Raw genomic sequence first — 22221 nt, forward strand, 5'->3', positions numbered from 1 at the left:
CCGCCCTTGGCCCGGGCTTCGCCCGGCGTCCCGCGAGACGGGGGTGACGCGCTATTTCAGCGCCTCCTGGCGCGCAGATGACGCGGCGTGCGCCGCTCGGGATTCTGGGTAGGGTAGTTTTTCCCCCGTCGACCGCGCTCCTCTCGGCTACCGAGCTCCGAGATGACAGGGGAGTCGGGCAGCGGGAGGCGGGAGGGCAAGCACCAGTGTTCTGATGGTTCCAGTAATTCAGGTAGGCGTCAGGGCAGCAAGAGCTTCTTAGGCACAGAGGTTCCCCCCTCGACCGGGGTGACGCGCTATTTCAGCGCCTCCTGGCACGCAGATGACGCGGCGTTCGCCGCTCGGGATTCTGGGTAGGGTAGTTTTTCCCCCCTCGACCGCGCTCCTCTCGGCTACCGAGCTCCGAGATGACAGGGGAGTCGGGCAGCGGGAGGCGGGAGGGCAAGCACCAGTGTTCTGATGGTTCCAGTAATTCAGGTAGGCGTCAGGGCAGCAAGAGCTTCTTAGGCACAGAGGTTCCCCCCTCGACCGGGGTGACGCGCTATTTCAGCGCCTCCTGGCGCGCAGATGACGCGGCGTGCGCCGCTCGGGATTCTGGGTAGGGTAGTTTTCCCCCCTCGACCGCGCTCCTCTCGGCTACCGAGCTCCGAGATGACAGGGGAGTCGGGCAGCGGGAGGCGGGAGGGCAAGCACCAGTGTTCTGATGGTTCCAGTAATTCAGGTAGGCGTCAGGGCAGCAAGAGCTTCTTAGGCACAGAGGTTCCCCCCTCGACCGGGGTGACGCGCTATTTCAGCGCCTCCTGGCGCGCAGATGACGCGGCATGCGCCGCTTGGGATTCTGGGTAGGGTAGTTTTTCCCCCCTCGACCGCGCTCCTCTCGGCTACCGAGCTCCGAGATGACAGGGGAGTCGGGCAGCGGGAGGCGGGAGGGCAAGCACCAGTGTTCTGATGGTTCCAGTAATTCAGGTAGGCTTCAGGGCAGCAAGAGCTTCTTAGGCACAGAGGCTATGATAATTGCAATTGACCTCACCAATTACTGCTAAAGCAAAGCAAAGAATGATTCTTAAGTAATCTGCTGGTAATTTCTCTTTCCATTAGAGATTGTATCAGGGCAGATAGGTCCACAATCTACAGGTTGCATTGTACGGGTGTAATCTACCTCTGACTATTAGATTATATTGGTGCAAAATACTATCTTTGCACTGGTGATTAAGTGCCATTGTTAGACAATGAAAATGTGCCTGTGGAATTGTACCAGCACCAATGAATTCCATGTAATCCCAAAATGTTGGTGCAATCTTCAATGACAGTGGTACAAAAGAAGCAGAGACATTGTGTTTTACGCCTCGAGTGCTTTAAAGGTAAGGCATAATATGTGTTTTTTCTGGTTTGTGGTTTATCAGCTTGTACTACAGTGGCTATGATTGTGAAAATGAATCATAACTCTACCACAGAAGGAGGATGAAGTAGCAACCAATGTATATTTTTGTACAACGATCAGAGCCACAATGTGTAAATCAAAACACTCACGTTCACTTTTTATACAAGTAACCCACGTTTTTTTTTATTTCCAACAGAAACTGTCTCTTGCCAAGAAAACTACTGCAAGGTAATTGTGAGATATTTTTTCTTGAAATTTCATAGTATAAGTGGTGTTTCGGGCAGTGGAAACGTCCCAAGGAGTGGGAATTTATTTGAAGGACAACTAATCTAACACTTTAGTTTGTAAAGCTGAACATATCACATGGACTTAGACCAATTGGACTTAAAAGCCCGAGGGGTTGAGTAGATGACAGCAGGCTCTAAAAAACGAATTATCCTTCATGTATGGAGGCACCTGGCCTTCCATTTGTAAATAGATGAGGATGTTGTTCATCGCTAAATTAGCCCAGGGATTAATGAAGAGCATTATTCCAGGAATTATCCTATGGATGGTGGCCGGAAAGCGAATCCTTGTACTTTCATGGGGGTAGGGTTACATTTAGTGGAGTGCAGATTTAAAAAAATGACTTTTACAAAATTAGTGACTTAAAAAAGCATTTGCAACTTTATAAAGTTGGCAACGTTTTAAAAGTGTAATAATTAAATGTCCCTCCAAAAAGTGGGGTTTAGAAGAAAAACGTCCTATAAAAACATTTTGTGGAGAATGTTTCCTACAGCAAAGTTCTGCAATGCGGTAAACTATGTAACTTTGTGAAAATACCACTTTTGATCTTCACAACATTTTAAATTTTACAGGTAACATTAAAATTTCACACTTGGAGAAAAGGTAAAAAAAGAAAGTGAAACTAGAGAAAGGGATCATTGTTTTGAAAGCAAACATCTAACCGTCCTTTTTTTTAAAAAAATGAAACGATCTATTTAAACGTCAGAGCAATTAGAATTTGCTATGCTAATATGGGATTTATAAACATAGGGAGTTTAGTGGTGGTAGCAGCAGAGGCGATACCTGGCCTGCACCCTCACCCGCCCCATCCCCCCCCCCACCGCTGCTGGCTGTACCATCCCCTTACCAATAACCAAGAGTGATTTGTTTGTTCAAACTAAAGTTAAACTTTACAGCAGGTCATATGTTGCACTGCTGTAAAGTGCAATCCTTCGCTTTGACGACAGTGTGCATAAAATGGGAAGTGTAAGAAGCCTCACCAATGATATCACCACAGAGCACGGATCAATACACTCAAGCTTCTATTAGCAATCAATGTTTATTATGGGGAGGAACAGTGAGGTTGTACTGTTCAAATACAGTCATGGAACACTTTGTTCCGCTCTCCTAGGAAACATGTCTGTTTGAAGAGGAGTTAGGAATTTGGAAGTGGATGCATAGGGATCAAATCAAATGTTCGCATGAAAGTCTATAATTTTTAGTACAAGTACTTCCTGGTTGCACAAATACACCTCCGCTGCCTCTTAAAAGTCACCTGGAATTACTTTGATGCCCTCATGTTCATGGGTAAGTACTGTGAGGATGGTAACTGTGATCATAATAAAAATTAGAATTGAATTGAAAAAAAACCTGTGAATTTTTGGATTTGCATTGGATTTCTTATCAATTAACAGTAGTTGGTTTGTAATGGACTCCCACGTGCCCACGTATTACACATTTGATAACCTGACATAAAAAACTTTATGAATTTGTTCACATGTTCTGATCTGTTCTATCTTTCTATAGTACAGTAGCACATCCATTGATTAAGTTAATGTAATTATCATTGGAACTAAGTGCAGCCTCGTGCTTTGTAATTCGGAGTTTTCTTGCTGTGTTATAAGGGCCAACTGTAGTATAGGTGGGTAGCCTGCCAACTTGCCAGGTCAGTGGGCATCATGTCCCTCCTAAACCCTAGGAAGAGGACTGCTTGCCATATGTACAAATCGCTGTCTGTCTTTCATGAATTTCAGTGATAAAAGTGCATTTGCTGGTGCTGTAGATCAGTGGATGCCTTTTCATTAGTGGTAAATGATACCCACAGCTCCTTATTCATTATTCATTTAGCGCTTTTGACATAGTATTTTGCTTTTCAGCAACAAAACTCCCTAAACATGGGGGTATGTTAGTGAAAAAGAATGCTCCTAACGTTCAGGACATTTCACCCTGTGTGCAGGGGCGGCTCTAGGCTCATGGTGGCCCTGGGCAGGGAGCGTAGGTAGGGGGCCCTGGAAGAGGGGGTCCGGGTGGGGCAGAGCCCCCTGGAGCTCAGGGGGGGGGGGTCAGGGTGTTAGGAAGTGGAAAAGAGCCGGAGGCCGCCAAATCCCTGCCAGGGGCCACCACGCAAATATGTATCCATCCTCAGAGGATTATTATATTAAGGATATATATTGGCGTGGAGGCCCCTGGGGTTTGGTGGCCCTGTGCAGGTGCACAGCTTGCACATGCCTAAGACCGCCCCTGCTGTGTGTCAGGGAGATTTCCACAATTTCGTTCTCAGGTCTGGAGTATAGTGCATGGTACCTAGGAAGAACAAGCATTGGAAATGCAATAGGTCTCGCAGCATTAGAGTTAGTGCTTTTAGAATTGTTTATGGGTTTTTTTGTAAATCTTTAGCATTTTTGTTTCCTGTAGCCAATGCTAAAGAATTACAAATAAAAAAAGCCATAAACAATTCTAAAAGCTCTAACTCAAATGCTCCGAGACCTATTGCACTGTGTGAGGGTGAGGGGTTGAGGGTGAGTGAGGGTGAGGGTGGGTGAGGGTGAGTGAGGGTGAGTGAGGGGTTGAGGGTGAGTGAGGGGTTGAGGGTGAGTGAGAGTGAGGGTGAGTGAGAGTGAGGGTGAGTGAGAGTGAGGGTGAGTGAGAGTGAGGGTGAGGGTGAGTTAGGGTGAGGGGTTGAGGGTGGGTGAGGGGTTGAGGGTGAGTGAGGGTGAGTGAGGGTGAGTGAGAGTGAGGGTGAGTGAGGGGTTGAGGCTGACTTTTTTTTTTTTTTTTAACACCAGCAGGTGTTTAACAGTAAAACATTGCATTTGTCACATGCAGATGAGATTCTGTGCTCGAGAATGCCAGGCCTTACTTTCAGATGTCTTGCATCATGTTTCGAGAAGACATGTTCTCATCTTCCAGCAATGAAGTGATTGATCTTTGTTTGTTTTAAACATTCTTCGAGCAGCTGAACTATCAACTCATGGTATATCTGCGGATGCATTCCTTAAAACTTCCTGAAAAAGTATGAGGGTCTCTAGTTCCCGGGTTGAACATGTTCCTCTAACTGTCCTTTCATTTCTGCCCGGCAAACGGAATTCCATCCTAACTGACTGGCAAAGAATGCGTACGCAGCAATGAAAACAAGCACTTGCAAAGCCAATATGTCTGGCTTTGGCTGACAGCTTTTTGGCATTTTCAATCGTTGTTTTGTCATGATAGTCATGGTTTTTGTGGAACCTCACTGCAGAAGGAGCTGCCGGACCCTAATCAATAGGAAGCAAATGTCTAAAAGCAAAAATATTTATATTGCCCTCGAAAAGCACACATTGCCATATGATATCAGTCCTTGGCATTGAAGAGAACTGGTTTGTGTGCAGATGTGCTCCTCTGGAAAGTGTAGAGTACGGCCGCTCACAGTGAAGGTAGCCAATGGCTGAAGTGGAGTGATCCACTCACCCAGGTTGGACGCTGTTGTGGGTGGAAGAAAAAGGTGAATGGCACAACAACAGATAAAAGGATGAAGGGGGTTGGCTGAAGGCCCCGATAAGTAAGTACCTGCTCGGAGGAACACGCAAGCGAAGAAGCCCTGGGTAACTGCAAAAGTTAGGTCTCAAACACTAATTCAAGAGTTTCTTTTTCGGTGTCTAATTCTAGCGATGGCTCATATGCAGTGATCTTAAAAACACACGCTCCTTGTAAATCGGCCCTGTGAAGCAGATCGTCTTCATGGGTTTTGTGGTCGTAAAGAATGTATTTCTCGTAGTGAGGTTTAGTTTTCCTTCCCGTAGCGCACACTAGGAAATCCGAAATATACAAGGCAGTCTATGGACGCTGCGTTTTATTTAAACTAAGCCTACTTTGCAACCACACACCCCAGTTGAAGCGAGTCTGCTGGCAGCCGGTGTGGGAATGTGCATATGATAGGTTAAGAAAAAAAAAGAAGCCGGAGGTAAGAGAGGGGAGGGGGGAGGAGAAATGCGACACGGCGGGAAGGGGAGGGGGCGGAGCGGGTCAAATAAACAAAAAACAAGCTGGAGGGAAGAGAGGGGAGGGGGGAGGAGAAATGCGACACGGCGGGAAGGGGAGGGGGCAGGGGGTTGGCTGAAGGCCCCGATAAGTAAGTACCTGCTCGGAGGAACACGCAAGCGAAGAAGCCCTGGGTAACTGCAAAAGTTAGGTCTCAAACACTAATTCAAGAGTTTCTTTTTCGGTGTCTAATTCTAGCGATGGCTCATATGCAGTGATCTTAAAAACACACGCTCCTTGTAAATCGGCCCTGTGAAGCAGATCGTCTTCATGGGTTTTGTGGTCGTAAAGAATGTATTTCTCGTAGTGAGGTTTAGTTTTCCTTCCCGTAGCGCACACTAGGAAATCCGAAATATACAAGGCAGTCTATGGACGCTGCGTTTTATTTAAACTAAGCCTACTTTGCAACCACACACCCCAGTTGAAGCGAGTCTGCTGGCAGCCGGTGTGGGAATGTGCATATGATAGGTTAAGAAAAAAATATTTGGACGCCCTTCGAACGTGTTTGAACAAACAGTACATTGAACTATGTGCTTATAATTAAAAAGATGTCTAAAATACTGTCATAATTATTTTGAGCCCATGTACCAGCCGTCGGTCGCTCTGCGCAACGAGGCGCACGGGGCAGGACCTATCCCTTGTAAAACAACCCGGAATATGGGTACATGTAGCCGTATATCCACCCGGTGGGAACCTACTATACGAAGAGCATTCATCAGATGTTTTAGTGGCACAGGAGTCGCCTAACCAAAGGACCACAGAGACAACAAGTCGGTGGGGGGCGGGAGAGAAGGGAAGTGAGCGAGTGGGAGGGAAGCGGGCCGAATGAAATTTCAAGTCGGGTGGGGGGCGGGAGAGAAGGGAAGTGAGCGAGTGGGAGGGAAGCGCTTTGTGGTCGTAAAGAATGTATTTCTCGTAGTGAGGTTTAGTTTTCCTTCCCGTAGCGCACACTAGGAAATCCGAAATATACAAGGCAGTCTATGGACGCTGCGTTTTATTTAAACTAAGCCTACTTTGCAACCACACACCCCAGTTGAAGCGAGTCTGCTGGCAGCCGGTGTGGGAATGTGCATATGATAGGTTAAGAAAAAAAAAGAAGCCGGAGGTAAGAGAGGGGAGGGGGGAGGAGAAATGCGACACGGCGGGAAGGGGAGGGGGCGGAGCGGGTCAAATAAACAAAAAACAAGCTGGAGGGAAGAGAGGGGAGGGGGGAGGAGAAATGCGACACGGCGGGAAGGGGAGGGGGCAGGGGGTTGGCTGAAGGCCCCGATAAGTAAGTACCTGCTCGGAGGAACACGCAAGCAAAGAAGCCCTGGGTAACTGCAAAAGTTAGGTCTCAAACACTAATTCAAGAGTTTCTTTTTCGGTGTCTAATTCTAGCGATGGCTCATATGCAGTGATCTTAAAAACACACGCTCCTTGTAAATCGGCCCTGTGAAGCAGATCGTCTTCATGGGTTTTGTGGTCGTAAAGAATGTATTTCTCGTAGTGAGGTTTAGTTTTCCTTCCCGTAGCGCACACTAGGAAATCCGAAATATACAAGGCAGTCTATGGACGCTGCGTTTTATTTAAACTAAGCCTACTTTGCAACCACACACCCCAGTTGAAGCGGGTCTGCTGGCAGCCGGTGTGGGAATGTGCATATGATAGGTTAAGAAAAAAATATTTGGACGCCCTTCGAACGTGTTTGAACAAACAGTACATTGAACTATGTGCTTATAATTAAAAAGATGTCTAAAATACTGTCATAATTATTTTGAGCCCATGTACCAGCCGTCGGTCGCTCTGCGCAACGAGGCGCACGGGGCAGGACCTATCCCTTGTAAAACAACCCGGAATATGGGTACATGTAGCCGTATATCCACCCGGTGGGAACCTACTATACGAAGAGCATTCATCAGATGTTTTAGTGGCACAGGAGTCGCCTAACCAAAGGACCACAGAGACAACAAGTCGGGTGGGGGGCGGGAGAGAAGGGAAGTGAGCGAGTGGGAGGGAAGCGGGCCGAATGAAATTTCAAGTCGGGTGGGGGGCGGGAGAGAAGGGAAGTGAGCGAGTGGGAGGGAAGCGCTGGTGAAGCGTCGCCCTACAAGAGCCTGGTTGGGGCGGGAAGGGGAGGGGGCGGAGCGGGTAAACAAAGACGGACGTGCACGCGCTTTTAAGCTCAATGCGCATGCGCATTGAGCTTAAAAGTCACGGGCACTGCAAGGAATCGCCACGATTCCTTGCAAGTTAGATAAAGAGTCGATAAGCCCCCATAGTCTCGCTTGCTCGATGCGCATGCGCATCGACAGGCGAGACCTAAAAAACCGTCCGTGACACTAGCCTTGTGTGTGACACTAGCCTTGCCCTAAATAGAGGGGTGCAACCGACATTGCCAAATTCTTGATTAGCATTTAGTTGAAAGTATTACAATGATGGCTTAGCATGCTTTTGTACTAAATTGATAAATGTCTGTCTGTTTTCTTATTTCCCTTTTTATTTCAAGTACTTGCCGGGATTGTGGGTAAGTCACTCCATTTTTGCTTTGCTATCTTCCTTTCCGTTGAAGAGGTACTCACTTTTTTGGCTTAAACGATGTGCTGATTTAAATCTCACCGCTAAGAGAAAAGGTAGATTCCTCCCCATGATTTCCAAGTAATTCCTCATTTTTCTGGATTCCCAGAATCCCAAGGACGAGTACGCCTTACTCTCTTACAGTTACTGTTGCTAATTGTCCACAGTACTGACAATCTGAAGGGTAAAAATCCTGGAAATGAGCATTTGGTTATTTTACTTTATTTTCATTTTCTTCTCCACATGAAAGACACTCCGACTTAAAGCTTTCAGCCAACACTCACTTAACATAAATGGATGCTTTGGACACTTTCCCATCATATTTGTATTCACAATTCATGTTTTTCTGGACTAGGGGCCAGATGTACAACACTTGCATTTTGCGACTCGCAAAATGCAATGTACAACAGTGCCTCAGACACTGTTTGCGATTCCCAATGGGGTTGCATATTGCCTGCCTCATCAATATTCATGAGGCAAGCACAATTCGCTACCCCATTGGGAATGGCTAGCACTACCAGGGATGGTGGCCTACTGGGGCCAGCAGACCATCCTGTCTGGGACTGCTTTTTCAATAAAGCAGTTTAAAAAAAAAATGCAGCCTATTTTTCTTAAAGGGAAATAGGATCATTTAAAAAAGAAGAATGAACCTTTCAGGTTCATATTTTAAGGGAGACAGTGTTCCTTGGGACTACAGGCTGCTCTTAAAAAAATATTTCTGCACCCATTCACAAAGGGGAAGGAGTTCCCTGGGGACCCGTTTCTGTTTGCGAATGGTTTACCACCTACTTAAAATTGGTGGTAAACTGCGAGTATTTTGCAGCCATAAATGCGCTCGGAAAACAATAGTACATGGCAGTGAGTCTCACTATTAGGAAGGGATGCCCCTTCCTAATAGCAAGAGCCCCAAATGCTATTTTGCGAGTCAGTGACTCGCAAAATAGCATTTGTACATGCAATTTCCCTTTTTTGTGGTCGCAAACGGGCCGATCTCCTGTTTGTAAGTGCAAAAAAGGGCTGTACATCTGGCTCTAAACGTGTTGTTTAATTTGTGTGGAGTGTTTATGAATATCAATGTACATCTTTCCTCACGTTCCCACCACTAATTCTAAACAGCAGAAAATCCACTATTCTTGCAGATTTTAAAGTCATGGGTGATTTTATGGTCCGATAATTACAGCCCCTAAATCAAAGTTTTTATGGTAATATATGACCAGCGACTTTGTGAATGAGGCCCAAAGAGAAAAAGAATTGAACAATATTTAGGCAAATATTCTTCCAAGAGCATGTAAACATATCTTCCAGTTGAATTATATGAACTAAACGATTGTAAGGCAGTAGCCATTTTATGGACCAGGTTTGTCATGTTATTTTTTTCCGTTACTTTAGTCATGCTGCCTACTAACACTTGGCCATATGTTTAGGCTTTGGTGTTGAAAAAGGGTCCATTGTTCATTGCTGAGGTAATTTTACTCAATGTCCTTAGATATGCTCATCATTCCCAGTATAATTTAACCACTGGTGGAGAGATAAGGTCTAAATAAATAAATGGCAAAGAAGAACTTTAGTAGAAAAGAATTCTTGACAAGGAAAAGTCATCATGTACCCTCTCTCGAGTTGGCATGAATAACCTTTGAAAAAAACATCTAAACAGACTCCTGAGGATGGTGAAAATATGAAGGCAGTCGAAACTTAGTGTAAATGTGTACTTGATAATCTACTGGTCTTACCAACTGTTAGAAACTGGGTCTCTAGTTGGCAGGAGTATCCACTCTGTCTAAGTAGGGACCACAATCCTAGTCAGGGTAAACCAGATACACACCCACAATTAACCTGTGCTCACCCTCTGGTAGCTTGGATCGGAGCAGTCAGGCTAAATTTATGAGGCAATGTGTAAAGTATTTGCACAACACTTAATACATTAAAGCAGTAAAAACACCTCACAAAAATAAACAACACCAGGTGAGAAAAATAGAGCTTAATTTAATTTAAAAAAACAAGATCACAGCAACAAACATCCAATAAGTAGAACAGAGTTATGAACTTTTAAAGAATATCTGCAAATATAGTGCTTAGAAACATAAAGCGCTAACCAGGGCTATATGATCGTTCTTGACCAGGTCAAATCTGAAAATTCAGGTGGCCCACGATGGGCCATGGGTCTGATACAGGGACCAACCTTGTCCCGCTAAAAATAGTAGCTAGGATGGAGCAAATGCATTGATGCAGAGGCCCCACATGAGGAAGAGAGGAGGTGATCCATCGGCATGGATCCCTTCCGCATCGGTTCTGATTCACCCAGTTGGAGATGTCGTTGTCGAACCCCTCTCTATGAAGGCGATGCGTCATCATCGAGCGGCACAGCTGGAGATGTGATGTCCTTGTCTTCGGTGGCAGCAACGATCGTCGGCGCTGAGGTGAGATGTGTCAGTTGCGACTGGTGCAAGGATGGTAATGCTTGGATTTGCTGAAAAAAGATAGTAAACCCGCTTCCAAGGGCTCAGTACTTGATTGGTACCTCTTGTCAGAGTAAGTACACAGTTGACAGAATCCCATAAATTGCAGGAAAGTTGACGGACGTCTTTAATATCCCTGAGACTTCAAAGCAGGAGGCAAGCCAGCAAACACTTGAGTTTCTTAAATTCTTGAGGCTATAGAGATGCAGGTCCAGTCCTTTTAACTCCCAGGCAAGGAAAGTTGCAGGCAGCAGGGCAGGCACAGCAAATCAGGAGTCCAGCAGAGTGACAGTCATTTCAGCAGCACAGCAGTCCTTCTTTCTTGCCGGATGTCCACAGATCCAGACGTGTATTGAGTTGGTGGTGTAAGGGGTCCAGTACTTACACCCAGATGGCCTTTGAAGTAGGGGAGACTTCAAAGAGAGCCTTTGAAGTGCACAAGGTCCCTGCCCTTCCTGCAGACTCACTGCAGGGGGATATGCAGCTCTTTGTGTGGGGACAGGCATAGTCCTATTCAGGTGCAAGTCTCAGCTCCTCCCTTCTATCCAGCCCAGGATGGCCCATTAGGATGCAAATGGCCCATCAGACACACCTAAGCTTTCTTGCTGTGTAGCTGTCTATATGGAATGCACAAAGTCCAGCTGTCAGCCACCCCAGATGAGTATTCTGAGACAGACAGAGGCACAAAGTTAAAATAAGAAAATTCCAACTTTCTAAAAGTGTCATTTTCAGACTTGCAACTTAAAATCTAACTTTACCATTTGTTGTGATTTTAAATTGCGAGGCCAGAGACATCAAGCTTGAAATATTGATATTTTCCCAATTGGAAATTACACTTATAACATATAATAAAGTAATCCCATTGATAATCTCGGGGGAGAGTTAGGACTTACCGTAGTGAAAAATTCAAGAAGTTTTCACTACCAGGGCATGTAAAACTTAAAAACACATGTGCACATTTTCAAATACTCTTTACCCTGCACTTGGGGCTGTCCAGGCCCTACCTTAGGGGTGACATATGTTTTAAAAAGGAATGTTTGGAAGGACGCTGCCGGACCGCAGGTTGTTGGCTAAATAGCTGTGTATTTTTCTATTCTCCGGAAGGTACGAATGGTTAGACCGGCCCCAGGGTTGTAGGCAAACTACTGTATTTCACTGACACTGTCAATAAAGTCTTGCAACCCAAAAAAAAAAAAAAGGAATGTTTGGGCATGGCAAGAGGTTTAATTTACCAGGTTGAAAAAACAAATCATAATTTCCGTCACAGGCTCAGCAATGGCTAGCCTAAGACATGTTTAACGAGCTACTCAAGTGGGTGGCACAATCAGTGCTGTAGGCCCACTAATAGCATTTAATGTACAGGCCCTGGGCACACGTAGTGCACTTTATTAGGGACGTATAAGTAAATTAAATGTTCCCATCGTGGATATGCCAATGTTACCATGATTTAGGGAAGGAGCACATGCACTTTAGCACTGGTTAGCAGTGATAAAGTGCCCAGAATACTAAGACCAGCAAAAATAAAGTCAGCAAAACAGGAGGTCAGAAGTAAATAAGTCAGGGAAAACCACACCAAGGGTGCCAGGTCTAACACTAACAGACTTATTAAGCACTCTTGGTATTGTATTGTGCTTTGCAGCAACAATTTTAGGTTTAATCCTGTCGAGGCTCGACTATGGGAACGCGGTGTTCCTCGGTGCTCCCGAAGCGACTTTTAAAACCCTCCAACAGGTACAAAATGCAGCTGCTAGGGTGTTATTGGATGTTCCCAGAAGACAGTCTGCTGCCCCGACCCTCAAAACGCTTCACTGGCTCCCTGTGAAGGAGCGGGTGAAATTTAAAGCGCTATGCACGGCCCATAAAATCCTGCATGGTAAGGGCCCCCCGATCCTTTTCAACATGGCTTGTCCTTATAAGCCCACACGTTTTTTGCGCTTGGACCAAAAACATCTTCTGCAGGCAGCTAGAGTAAGGAGAGCTCGCTCTGGGGGCAGGCGTTTCTCAGTGCAAGTGGCGACTTTATGGAACTCCTTGCCCCTTAAGATTCGTTCAGAGCCCAAGATCCTACTTTTTAGGAAACTCCTGAAGACCTATTTGTTTCCACAGTAGTGATTGACCTGAGCCTCTCCTCTTGTTCTGTTCCGCGCCGGGATGCCCCCGGGTAATCTGAGCGTGTTATAAATTTCATATAATAATAATAATAATAATAATAGCAACAAATTCCCCAAAACAGGTGTTTTGTTGGTAAAAAAACACAGATTTTCTTTAACAATCTATTACATGGGGAGAATATGAATACTGCCTTAGGTCCTGTTCAAATAACAGTAACCGGGTGTAGAGAAAGTCATTTAATTATGTTGTATTAATTGATTTTAATAGACTTGTAAATCAAATTATTTGGTGAGAGTGAGGAGAACTACTGTATTGTTATCTCTCACGTAATATATTATGGCGCTTCTAAATAAATGTGCATAAAATACAAGACTGGTGTGCTTGACACATTTATGGTATTGCTGGCTATAGGTGTGTAAGGCAGTAGGGAGGAAAGTACACTGGGTGGTGGCGACAGATTTATTTCCTTTAGTTAGTTAGAGATAATCAACAGATCATTACATAATGAAAAATTCTAGTGACCAACACAGTAGGCTCCTGCTAATAAAAAAGGATAGAGATATTTTTGAGCACTTCAAGTGTTAACAACCTGTCCTTTAATTTTGTTGTTTAGATCTTTTTATTAGGTACATAGCCAAAGTATTTTCAAGAACAACAATGCAATATTCAAGTTTTCCAGCTTCTCTGTACTCGTATATTTAAACTTTAGATTTGCTTGCACATACTGTACGCTCAGTGACAGGAGTGGTGAGAGAAAGAAACAGCACTAGCTCATTTCCTGGAGTGTCAGCTAAACCCTCTATCCTCTGTCCATAGTGCTCTGTCAGGGTTAATCTATTCTGTTCTGTTGTTACTCATGGTCTGCATTTGTCTTTTTGTTGCAAAAAAGTCTCTTGTCACCTAGGGGACTATGCAAGTGTACGGTTTCTCATCACTATACACACAAACCTTTGCTGGATACCAAACTGAGGAACAGCATCCTAATGCCACCAGCTCTCTCAATGATTTGGAACAGTGACCTCTTGTATTGTATTCTGTTGTTCGAAGAGACCAAATGTGTGACGGCCTCCCTCTGTCGTTAGGATTATACCACTGTCTGATGGTTTGTTTTCACATTTGTTTTTTGGAAGGCAAGTCATCAGGTGAACTTCCTAGAGGGGTTGTGTTGACTTCACTCCTCATTACCATTTGCAGAAATTGCTGGATGAGTACTTTGTTGTTTTCCTCATCTTCCTGTTTAGGGAAGCCCAGTATTCCCAGGTGCGAGGTCGACTATGCATTGTCTAGTGCTTCTTTTTCCAGCAGGACCTTAGCTGGGATGGCATACTTCCTGAAGCTGTCTATACTCTATAAATCCTCCACTTTTTATTGAGTGCTTTTTTGAATTTTACCATGTGACGGGAGACACTTATATCTTTCCCGTCCACCTCGTCACCGCACTCTCGCTGACCGAATTCAGGAAGGGGATCAAGACCTGGCTCTTCTAATAGGACCTGCAGCAAGTGCCTGGATACCCTTTTGACAAACCACGCTCTACAAATATGACTTGATTGATTGATTAATTGTTCCATCCCCTCATCTTGCTCTTTGTGCCTTCATACTCTCCCTTTGTGTTCTTCAGTACTTCCTTTGATTGTTGTGACTATTCAGTCACGGAGTCCCACGATTGACTTCAGGTGCCTCATGAGGTCATGGATCACTGGCTGTAGGGGGGTCAGGCCAAATGTGTGAGGACCCTCCATTTCACTGTCCATTCTATTATCCTGGTGCAGACCGGTCCGTGTCTGGCAAAAAAAGTCTCTTTCTTTCAAGGCTTTCGTTTATACTTCTTTAGGCATCATGGTGGTGCAAACTTCCAATGGGAAATACTCCTGTGTGATGTTTCGTCGGTCTCAGTTGCTCAGCTGCTTTCCTAATCTATACAGTCACCCTAGGCTGCTGCCATCCACTGGAGCAGTTCATGTAGGCCCTGCATGCCATGCTGTCCCCCATTTTGGCACCTCCTGCTATTCCTGGACTCGACAATTTGCCACACTTAACCAGGACTTTGTGCCTTCAGTGCCGATCGACCACTTCTCTCTTTGGGGGATACTCCCCACATCTGCTGGATCACACTTTCAGGCAGGCATGTCCTTCAGGCAAGCACACACTATCTGGCCAATCACTCTCTGAACTGTAGCGCCTTCTTGATATTCCAGCTGGTGTCATAGTTTTGTGTGGTGCAGCACACAGATGGTTGACCAACCAATCCACACCCCAACCCTTTTGCTCACACTAGGGACCTTTGCCCCATTTCATTCACTCTGAGGGCTGCCACACCTAGCTCTGTAGTGGGAGCAGTGCCGGAGTTATGCAGAAAACCGCCTGCTTAGGAGCCTAGCTAGCTCCATCACCCTGTGCTCTACTTTAGAGTGGGGTTCCCTTTTAGTTTTCTGGTAGTGTGCCACATCATTTGCCAGCAGCACGCTTAGATGTACAGTTGTGGGACGCTATAATGTTCAAAAGGTGTAAAATGACAAAGAGGCCTGAGATTTACTTGAATGTTTGTTGATGCACCATGGAGGTGCCCAATTGAGAATTATAATTATCTATCATACTCAAGACTGGTTTGAAATGTGTTTAATCTCATAATTTTAACCCAGATTCATTATTATGTTTTGTCAAGACAGTACCAGTAGTAGTCACCCATTGAGAAAGCTAAATATTGCAGACACCTTCACTATAGCTGAGCAGCACATTATAGGCAATAGTGCTAGAACAGTGTGTTTTTTCTAGCCCCTCTGCTTTACTTCTCTCAAAAGTGGTAAACACGTTAGAAAGGTGACCACTCCCAACCACTTAGATAGCACAACATGTAATGGGAGGAATGCATGAGTGAACCATATACACTAGCAGTCACTGTGGGCTGCTTTCCAGTCCATCGTTTTGCAGCTAGTCATTGCCATTACAGGGGGCACCATATGTAAATTAGTCTTGGACCCACTACTAAGCAATGGTCTAAGGCAAACTGCTTGTCCAGTTCCTTTCTGAAAGGGAATATAAAAAACCTAAAACAGGTTTCGGCCCTGCTGGGCCTCATCATTGAGCTGCGACTTGAATCCTCTGGCTCAGGTAGCTTGTGACACACATCTAGGCATTCCGCTCCTACTTTGGAAGACTCACATGGCACAGAATCGGAATACAAGCAACCACGCACCTGTCTTTGCCTTCGCAAGCCTGATCAGTGAGAGGCAGTTTGAGCAGAATGATGGAGTGAATTTGAGCCGGGATGCACATATAGATATATGCATCCTATTTGTGGAACGAGTATGCCCTAAAAACCTTCAGGACCATTTTTTTAGGAAATGGTCATTTGTTCAAGTTATAGGAAGGCCCACAGCACAACTTTCAGCTAGCACTACTTCCTCGTTTCCTGTTCTCAGCATCTCCAGATCCCTAGTCCACATTGCCTGCTCACTTCCATTCATAGGGTTAAGTTTCACATTGACTGGCTTAAAGAATGCCCACTTGCCACTGGTCTGCTGGCTCTTTGGAGGTGCTAGTGACTTCTTGGAGGTGGGAGTGATTTCCCATCTCCGCGAGCTTCTGCAATCGACAGCTTCAGGAGAGAGTATTGACTCATGCTCAGCTGAACGTGACCTGGAACTTTGTCCTTGTTAGTCAGCAACAGGCTACATTCATTAGCCCTTAGAGCTCTTTTCTAATTCAAGAGATTCCGAATGAAAATGGAGGCAAAATTATTTCCACGGCTTCTTGTCTGAGAATGTTGTGGCAGGAGATGTCAGAAGGTGAACTCAGTCTGTGAGTACTGACAGTGCTTAAGGAAATTACATTCCTACCTCCCAAATATAAAAGGAAATAGCTCCTTCCTCACCAGGGCTCACCTGCTCCCAATCCAATGCTATGAATGGCTCTTCTGTGACCCGGAGGCTCCTTTCACACAAACGTATTGTAGCTTCCACTGAAAGAGAGATAGACCTTGGGGCACAACTTTCCTGCAGTGTATTACACTGAAAGCCTTTGAAGGCTGGCGTTTGGCCACAGGAACAGAAAGAGAAATTGGGTGTGGAGTGGGGAAATGACTGAGAGTCACAGAGGGCTCTGGCAGAATAAGGGCATTAGCTGTTTGCTAACACTATTTAAACTTCGGGTAGGGAGTATGGAATCGTGTAAAACATATCTCTGTTTTATTGGTTTTGTAATACCTACTTATCTACACCCACTGCATATTTTAAGTTTGTAGTATGTTCCTAACACATTTTAGATGAATAGGGTTAGTGTCATTAAAACAGAGACCGAGGAGGGTGTGCACAATTGTGTTTGTACACATATTACCTTTTTCAGGTGGAAGTGGGATGATATCTTTTTGAGGCTATTTCTCAGATTTTAATTTGTGCCTACATTTACGGCGGATTCCCCAAAGTGTTAAGTCAGCAGTCTGATGAACCGGAATATTTCCCTCATTATCATTGTGTTGACCTGTAAAACGACATTTAAATGAATTAATCCACTACATCATGATCAAAAAGTGTTAAAAAAAAGCAGACAAGAGAGTGTTAACTCACACCCACACTCTTTCTCTCCACTGTGCAATTAAAGGATCTGATACAGAGTTTATGTTGATGAATAAGTTAGACTTGCTAATCACCATGTTGACAACACAAGACACTGTGGATTTGCAAGTATATCTGCTCATTTGACAAAACGTATACAACGTTGGCGTTTCAAACATTCCCTTTTGGCCATTCATTTTTTAATTCAAACCAACACCTCCTTCGTGTATGCTGTACACTCAACTCTAAAAGATTGTCAGAGTTTCACAAAATCCATCCAGAGGGAAGAGGGCAGTATTAAACTGAGGGAGGTGATAGATGATTGGGTTTGATTCTTGAATGACGTCACATTTGACAATCTGGATGCCTTGGCTGGGTTCCTAGAACTGCTGTCTGCTATCATATGTGATTGTGGTCTGGAAAAGCAGGTTTAGCCTATATGTTCCTGCTAATTAAATTACCATTTCCATATTGCAGATGTTTGGGTCTCAGTTGGAGGTTTTAGTCATGCTTCAGTCATAATCACTCTTGTGAGGCCCTTGCCTAAAAAAGATAACTGGACACTTTCTGCTTCTTCAGGATCAAGGCATTTCTTTCAAAAAAGGTTTCATGATTGGGCTTGCTGTCTCTGAATATTCATGATTTTCCCATTGTGTTGCCCTTCCAGTCTCCAAAGTACGATTATGCTAACAATCCACAAGCTCCACCAACTCCTAGAGGGAGGCAACCTGATTGTTTGTTTGACCAAATGGAAAGCTTCCATCATGGATCGCTGGATACCAGCCATTACGAAGAATGACTAACTGTTTACATTTGATCCATGACAATATACCCCTTTTAAGCTCCTATCTTCTGACAGAAGGCATGGTCATGTGAGCAGCCCCCTTCCATGAGTCCCTGAAATTGTTGGAGGAAAGGTCATTATTCTCTGAATCTGCTTGGCAAAATAGGTTCTACTTGAGTCAAATCCATGTCCAAAAAGCCTTTAGGAGACTAAAGACCATTTTAGTTTTAAAGGCATAATATCACATCACGCTACATGTTGCATCAGAAGAGGTCTCCCATCAGGACATTATTCCTACATTATTCTTGGTCTGTTTGTGATGGAATTATTGGATGCCTATCTCCATATTTCTATCACTCAGGATTTTTAGTAACTCCTGGGTTTTTCCTTTGATTGTTATCATTTCCACTTCCTTTGATTTCACCTTTACAGCAATAATGTTTGCCAAGTTCAGAAGGAGCCACATTTGGCTGTTCAGATCCAGCCTCCAGAGAAGGTTTCAACTTCACTTTTTTGGAGAGAGTTGAAAGGTGTTGTCTGATTTATTTTGAGGAGGGACAGGTAGGCCTCCTTGAAGTGACTTGTCCTCATTTGCCATTTGTAGGGTGCACATACAGTTGATTTAGAGGAACTCATCTGACTTAGTTCCAGATCTGTTTATCCATAACCCAAACCATTCGGCCTCAAGTGGTTGTCACATTTTTACTGGTTGCTTATATTATAGACAATGCTTGTAATTATTTTGGCCATTGTTTTCATGTGCTTTGAAGAAAGGGAAAAGTAATTTGATATGTTATCTCAGTAACACAAGAAACCAATGAAGGTCTGTGAGGGCCGTAGAAGTATGGACTGATTTATTCAGGTTCAGAGTATGTCTGCTTGGATTTGGGCTCTCTGAGATTCAGGATCTCCCACACAGCTACAGTAGGCAAGGCATGGCAGCACCAAGGCCCTTGTCAGTTCAAGGTAATGAGATAGCTTATGTAGTGGAAGATTTCTTTTTCCAGTAACATAGGTAGTTGGTGCTTTTACCAGTTGTGTAATTTGTTCTGTACAGGACAGTTTTACTTCATACCAAACTACGATATTTTTGAATAATTGAACAAAGCTTGAAATATCTCTCAATTCCTCAGCCTGACTCAGTGGTAAAGGACTACTTGCAGTATCTCCATCTGTGCAATTGTCAGTATTGGACCAATTCACAAAAAGCACCTCTTTGTCAACTAGAATATGTCAGGCTACCAGTGTTTTTTGTGCACTGACTTCTATGGCTATAACTTTAGGTAGTGCTCAGAGATAACCAGCGGGTCATGGGTCTCATTTAAGTGTTAAAGTAGGGAGGAAAGTGTTAGTCTCTTCGGAGCATATAATGAGTAGCAACTTACTGCCTTCATATTGTTTTTTCCTATTAATTTAGTCATGCTTTATACATATGTGCTGCGGACTAAAGCTCGGTCACATGTTTGAGCTGCTTAGGTGAAGAAAGGTACGTTATTCTGAATACTCAATATTTTGAGATATAGGCAACATTCTCATTACCCTTTAACCATTGGCCAAAGAGCTATGGTCCAAATAAATAACAAACAAGACCTTGAGCAGGAAAGAATTCTTGTCCACATGGAAAAATCATCATGCACTCTAAAAATTGCTCTCTCTCAGTTTGTCAGAAACTCAGAGCATGTCAAAGGCTTATGATAAGTGAGCGCCAATGTCTATGTTGCATAGTCTGTTACTCATTACAATTTATAGATTCATTTATTTTATTTTTTTCTTGGTTGAGTAATATGAGCTGATGTATTTAAATAACTTTGTTTATAAAGAGAATCATTCTTTCTATTTTGCAAATAGGTATGTTTGCCTAAATAATTCAATAAATTAAACATAGTTTTAATGGCAGTAGGCTGAAAAGGAGGATGGATGTGCCAGAAGACACAAGGGCCCAGATTTACTAACAATTTGCTCAAAGTATTGCAGCAAGACAACTTTCTGTGCTGTGTCAAAAGAAGCTAGATAGGTATATTTTAGTTAGCACAATTATTAAAATTCAGTCCTGTTTTTGAACTAATTCATTACCTCAGCAAACACATAGGATTATGACAATAAAAAAACTGAACAGTAATCGGAAGGAGCAGCAACCACTAGAAACCCCTGACAGCAGTACAGAGAATCTAATATAGCCTTATAGCTCGGCGTAGGGGGCTATAATGGCCATTACAGGCCTGCTCCAGCCTTAAAGGCCTGAGCAGATGGTGAGGGCCTTTATCAGGGGAGCTGGCCTTTAACAGACATTATAGTCCAGATTTGACAGTATATAAGGCTATTAGAACATTCAGCCCCATCAGGGTAGAAAGTTCTAATTACTAAAACAAAGGCTTCCCTGAGCCCAAGGGCATAGAAATCACCTCGGGCTCCGTGAAACCTTTGTTCAAGGCTGTAGGCAGGTCAGAGTGAAGCACTTAAAAGGAAATGGGGAAAGGATTAATTCTAAAAGACTGAAAAAGAGTATTAAAGATTCAAAATTGCTTAAAATGTAATATATAGTAAACAGTTGGGTTAAAATGCATGCACTTCTGTTACATCACGCAAGCTGACAAAGGAAGGCAAAAAATCGCAAAGCCATCAAATACTATGGCCTGATTTAGAACTCGTCGGATGGGTTACTCCATTACAACGGTGACAGATATCCAGTCGGCTGAAATATTTATCCCATAGGAGATAATGGGATTTATATTACGACAGACGGGATATTCACCACCGTTGTGACGGAGTAACCCATCTGCCGAGTTCTAAAGCAGGCCAATAGTTTGAAATAATGAAGTTGAGGCCCAGTCCACAAGTTCATTAAAAGCGAGGTGCCACCCAAATGCTAAAGATCGAGGTGTTGAAAGCAGTACTACAGTAATTTAGAGTCTAACAGATCATTAATAAGATTATTTGTTATCATAGAGGCCTAGGATGTTTATTACAGTCATCAGGAATTCCCAAAATCTTGACATCTGTTGCGTGGACTTTCCCTTTAGCCAGGCTTTTTGCTCCTCATTACAGGACCAAATTTTGAGGATTCTAAACATGGGGCGTAACCAAACTTTTCTATATGGGGAGAGCTTTTCACAGATACACATGATGTGGATTAGTGAATCTGTTGGATGATTACATAAGCAACATGCGGGCTCCATAGGCCCCTCCAGCCTAGCATATCTGTAGCCTTTCAACAGAATCAGTTAGATATGTAGGCAGTCGCAAGGGGTCGTGCCCAGCTACCATGTGGGCATTTTACCAGCTCCTCTACATCAGCCAGGGCAAAGATAATTTTCGCCTGCTTGGTGAGTGCCCTCGCTAGCAATTTGGGGGTCAGAAAGGCTTCTCAGAGATCCACCCCGTCCAGATTGCATAACGCCTGCTTGAGATGTTTATTACAAGCTGAACCTTCATGCAATATTTCTCGTTTTATAAGGCTCTTGAGAGATCTGTAGAGGGCTATCTTTGCTTTGCTGCAGTAAGATAGAAATCTGGTCATAAGCATAAGTTGTTGTCTCAGGAGATTGAAAATAATCAAATTTGAGCTAACCCGGTTCACGAGGGCAGATAAAAACATTGTCAGTAACAGTCGCACTGTTCCCTATCCAACCAGGCAGCAAGTTTATTTGGCAGCGCAAATGGAGAGAGTAGGAGTGCCCTATATTTAATAAGATATGACGCATTACAGCTCTATCTGTGTGCTGGCGCACTAAGTGCTACCTACAGCCAGTGCAGGCACCCTTATGCCATGGAACAAGGGTGCCTGCTTGAAAGAATTGTTTTTCTGCAGGAAAGGACACCTTCCTGCACAAACAGAAGCAGAAATTAATAGATTTCTCCTCATTATGCATCTTTTGGGATGGTATAGCATTTTGACGCATTCCATGTTTATTATTCTTAATAAATCTGGAAATGCGCCACACTCCACCCAGAGAAAACCTTCCCAATGCAGAGTACAGCAAGGCAGCTACTTGTGCTGCCTTGCATTACTCTAAGTCATACAGAGCTAAGCAAGCTGGCTTAGCGTGTCTTAGGAAAGCTGACTTAAGAGCATGCGTTGCCTTGTGTCCCATTGTGTGA

The 22221-nt window shown here is 44.0% G+C and overlaps 1 protein-coding gene across 1 annotated transcript in view; it reads left to right on the forward strand.

Annotated features, from left to right (window-relative positions):
- The window catches only part of IMPG2 (interphotoreceptor matrix proteoglycan 2), a 904006-nt gene that overhangs the window by 323800 nt on the left and 557985 nt on the right, over positions 1-22221 (forward strand). Inside the window, exons 4-5 of the mRNA XM_086934482.1 lie at positions 1578-1609; positions 8151-8168. Of these exons, the coding sequence (XP_086790608.1) occupies positions 1578-1609; positions 8151-8168 (50 nt within the window). The remainder of the gene's footprint in view (positions 1-1577; positions 1610-8150; positions 8169-22221) is intronic.

The sequence above is a fragment of the Lissotriton vulgaris genome, chromosome 8, assembly GCF_964263255.1.
Source record: "Lissotriton vulgaris chromosome 8, aLisVul1.2, whole genome shotgun sequence".
Taxonomy (NCBI): Eukaryota; Metazoa; Chordata; class Amphibia; order Caudata; family Salamandridae; genus Lissotriton; species Lissotriton vulgaris.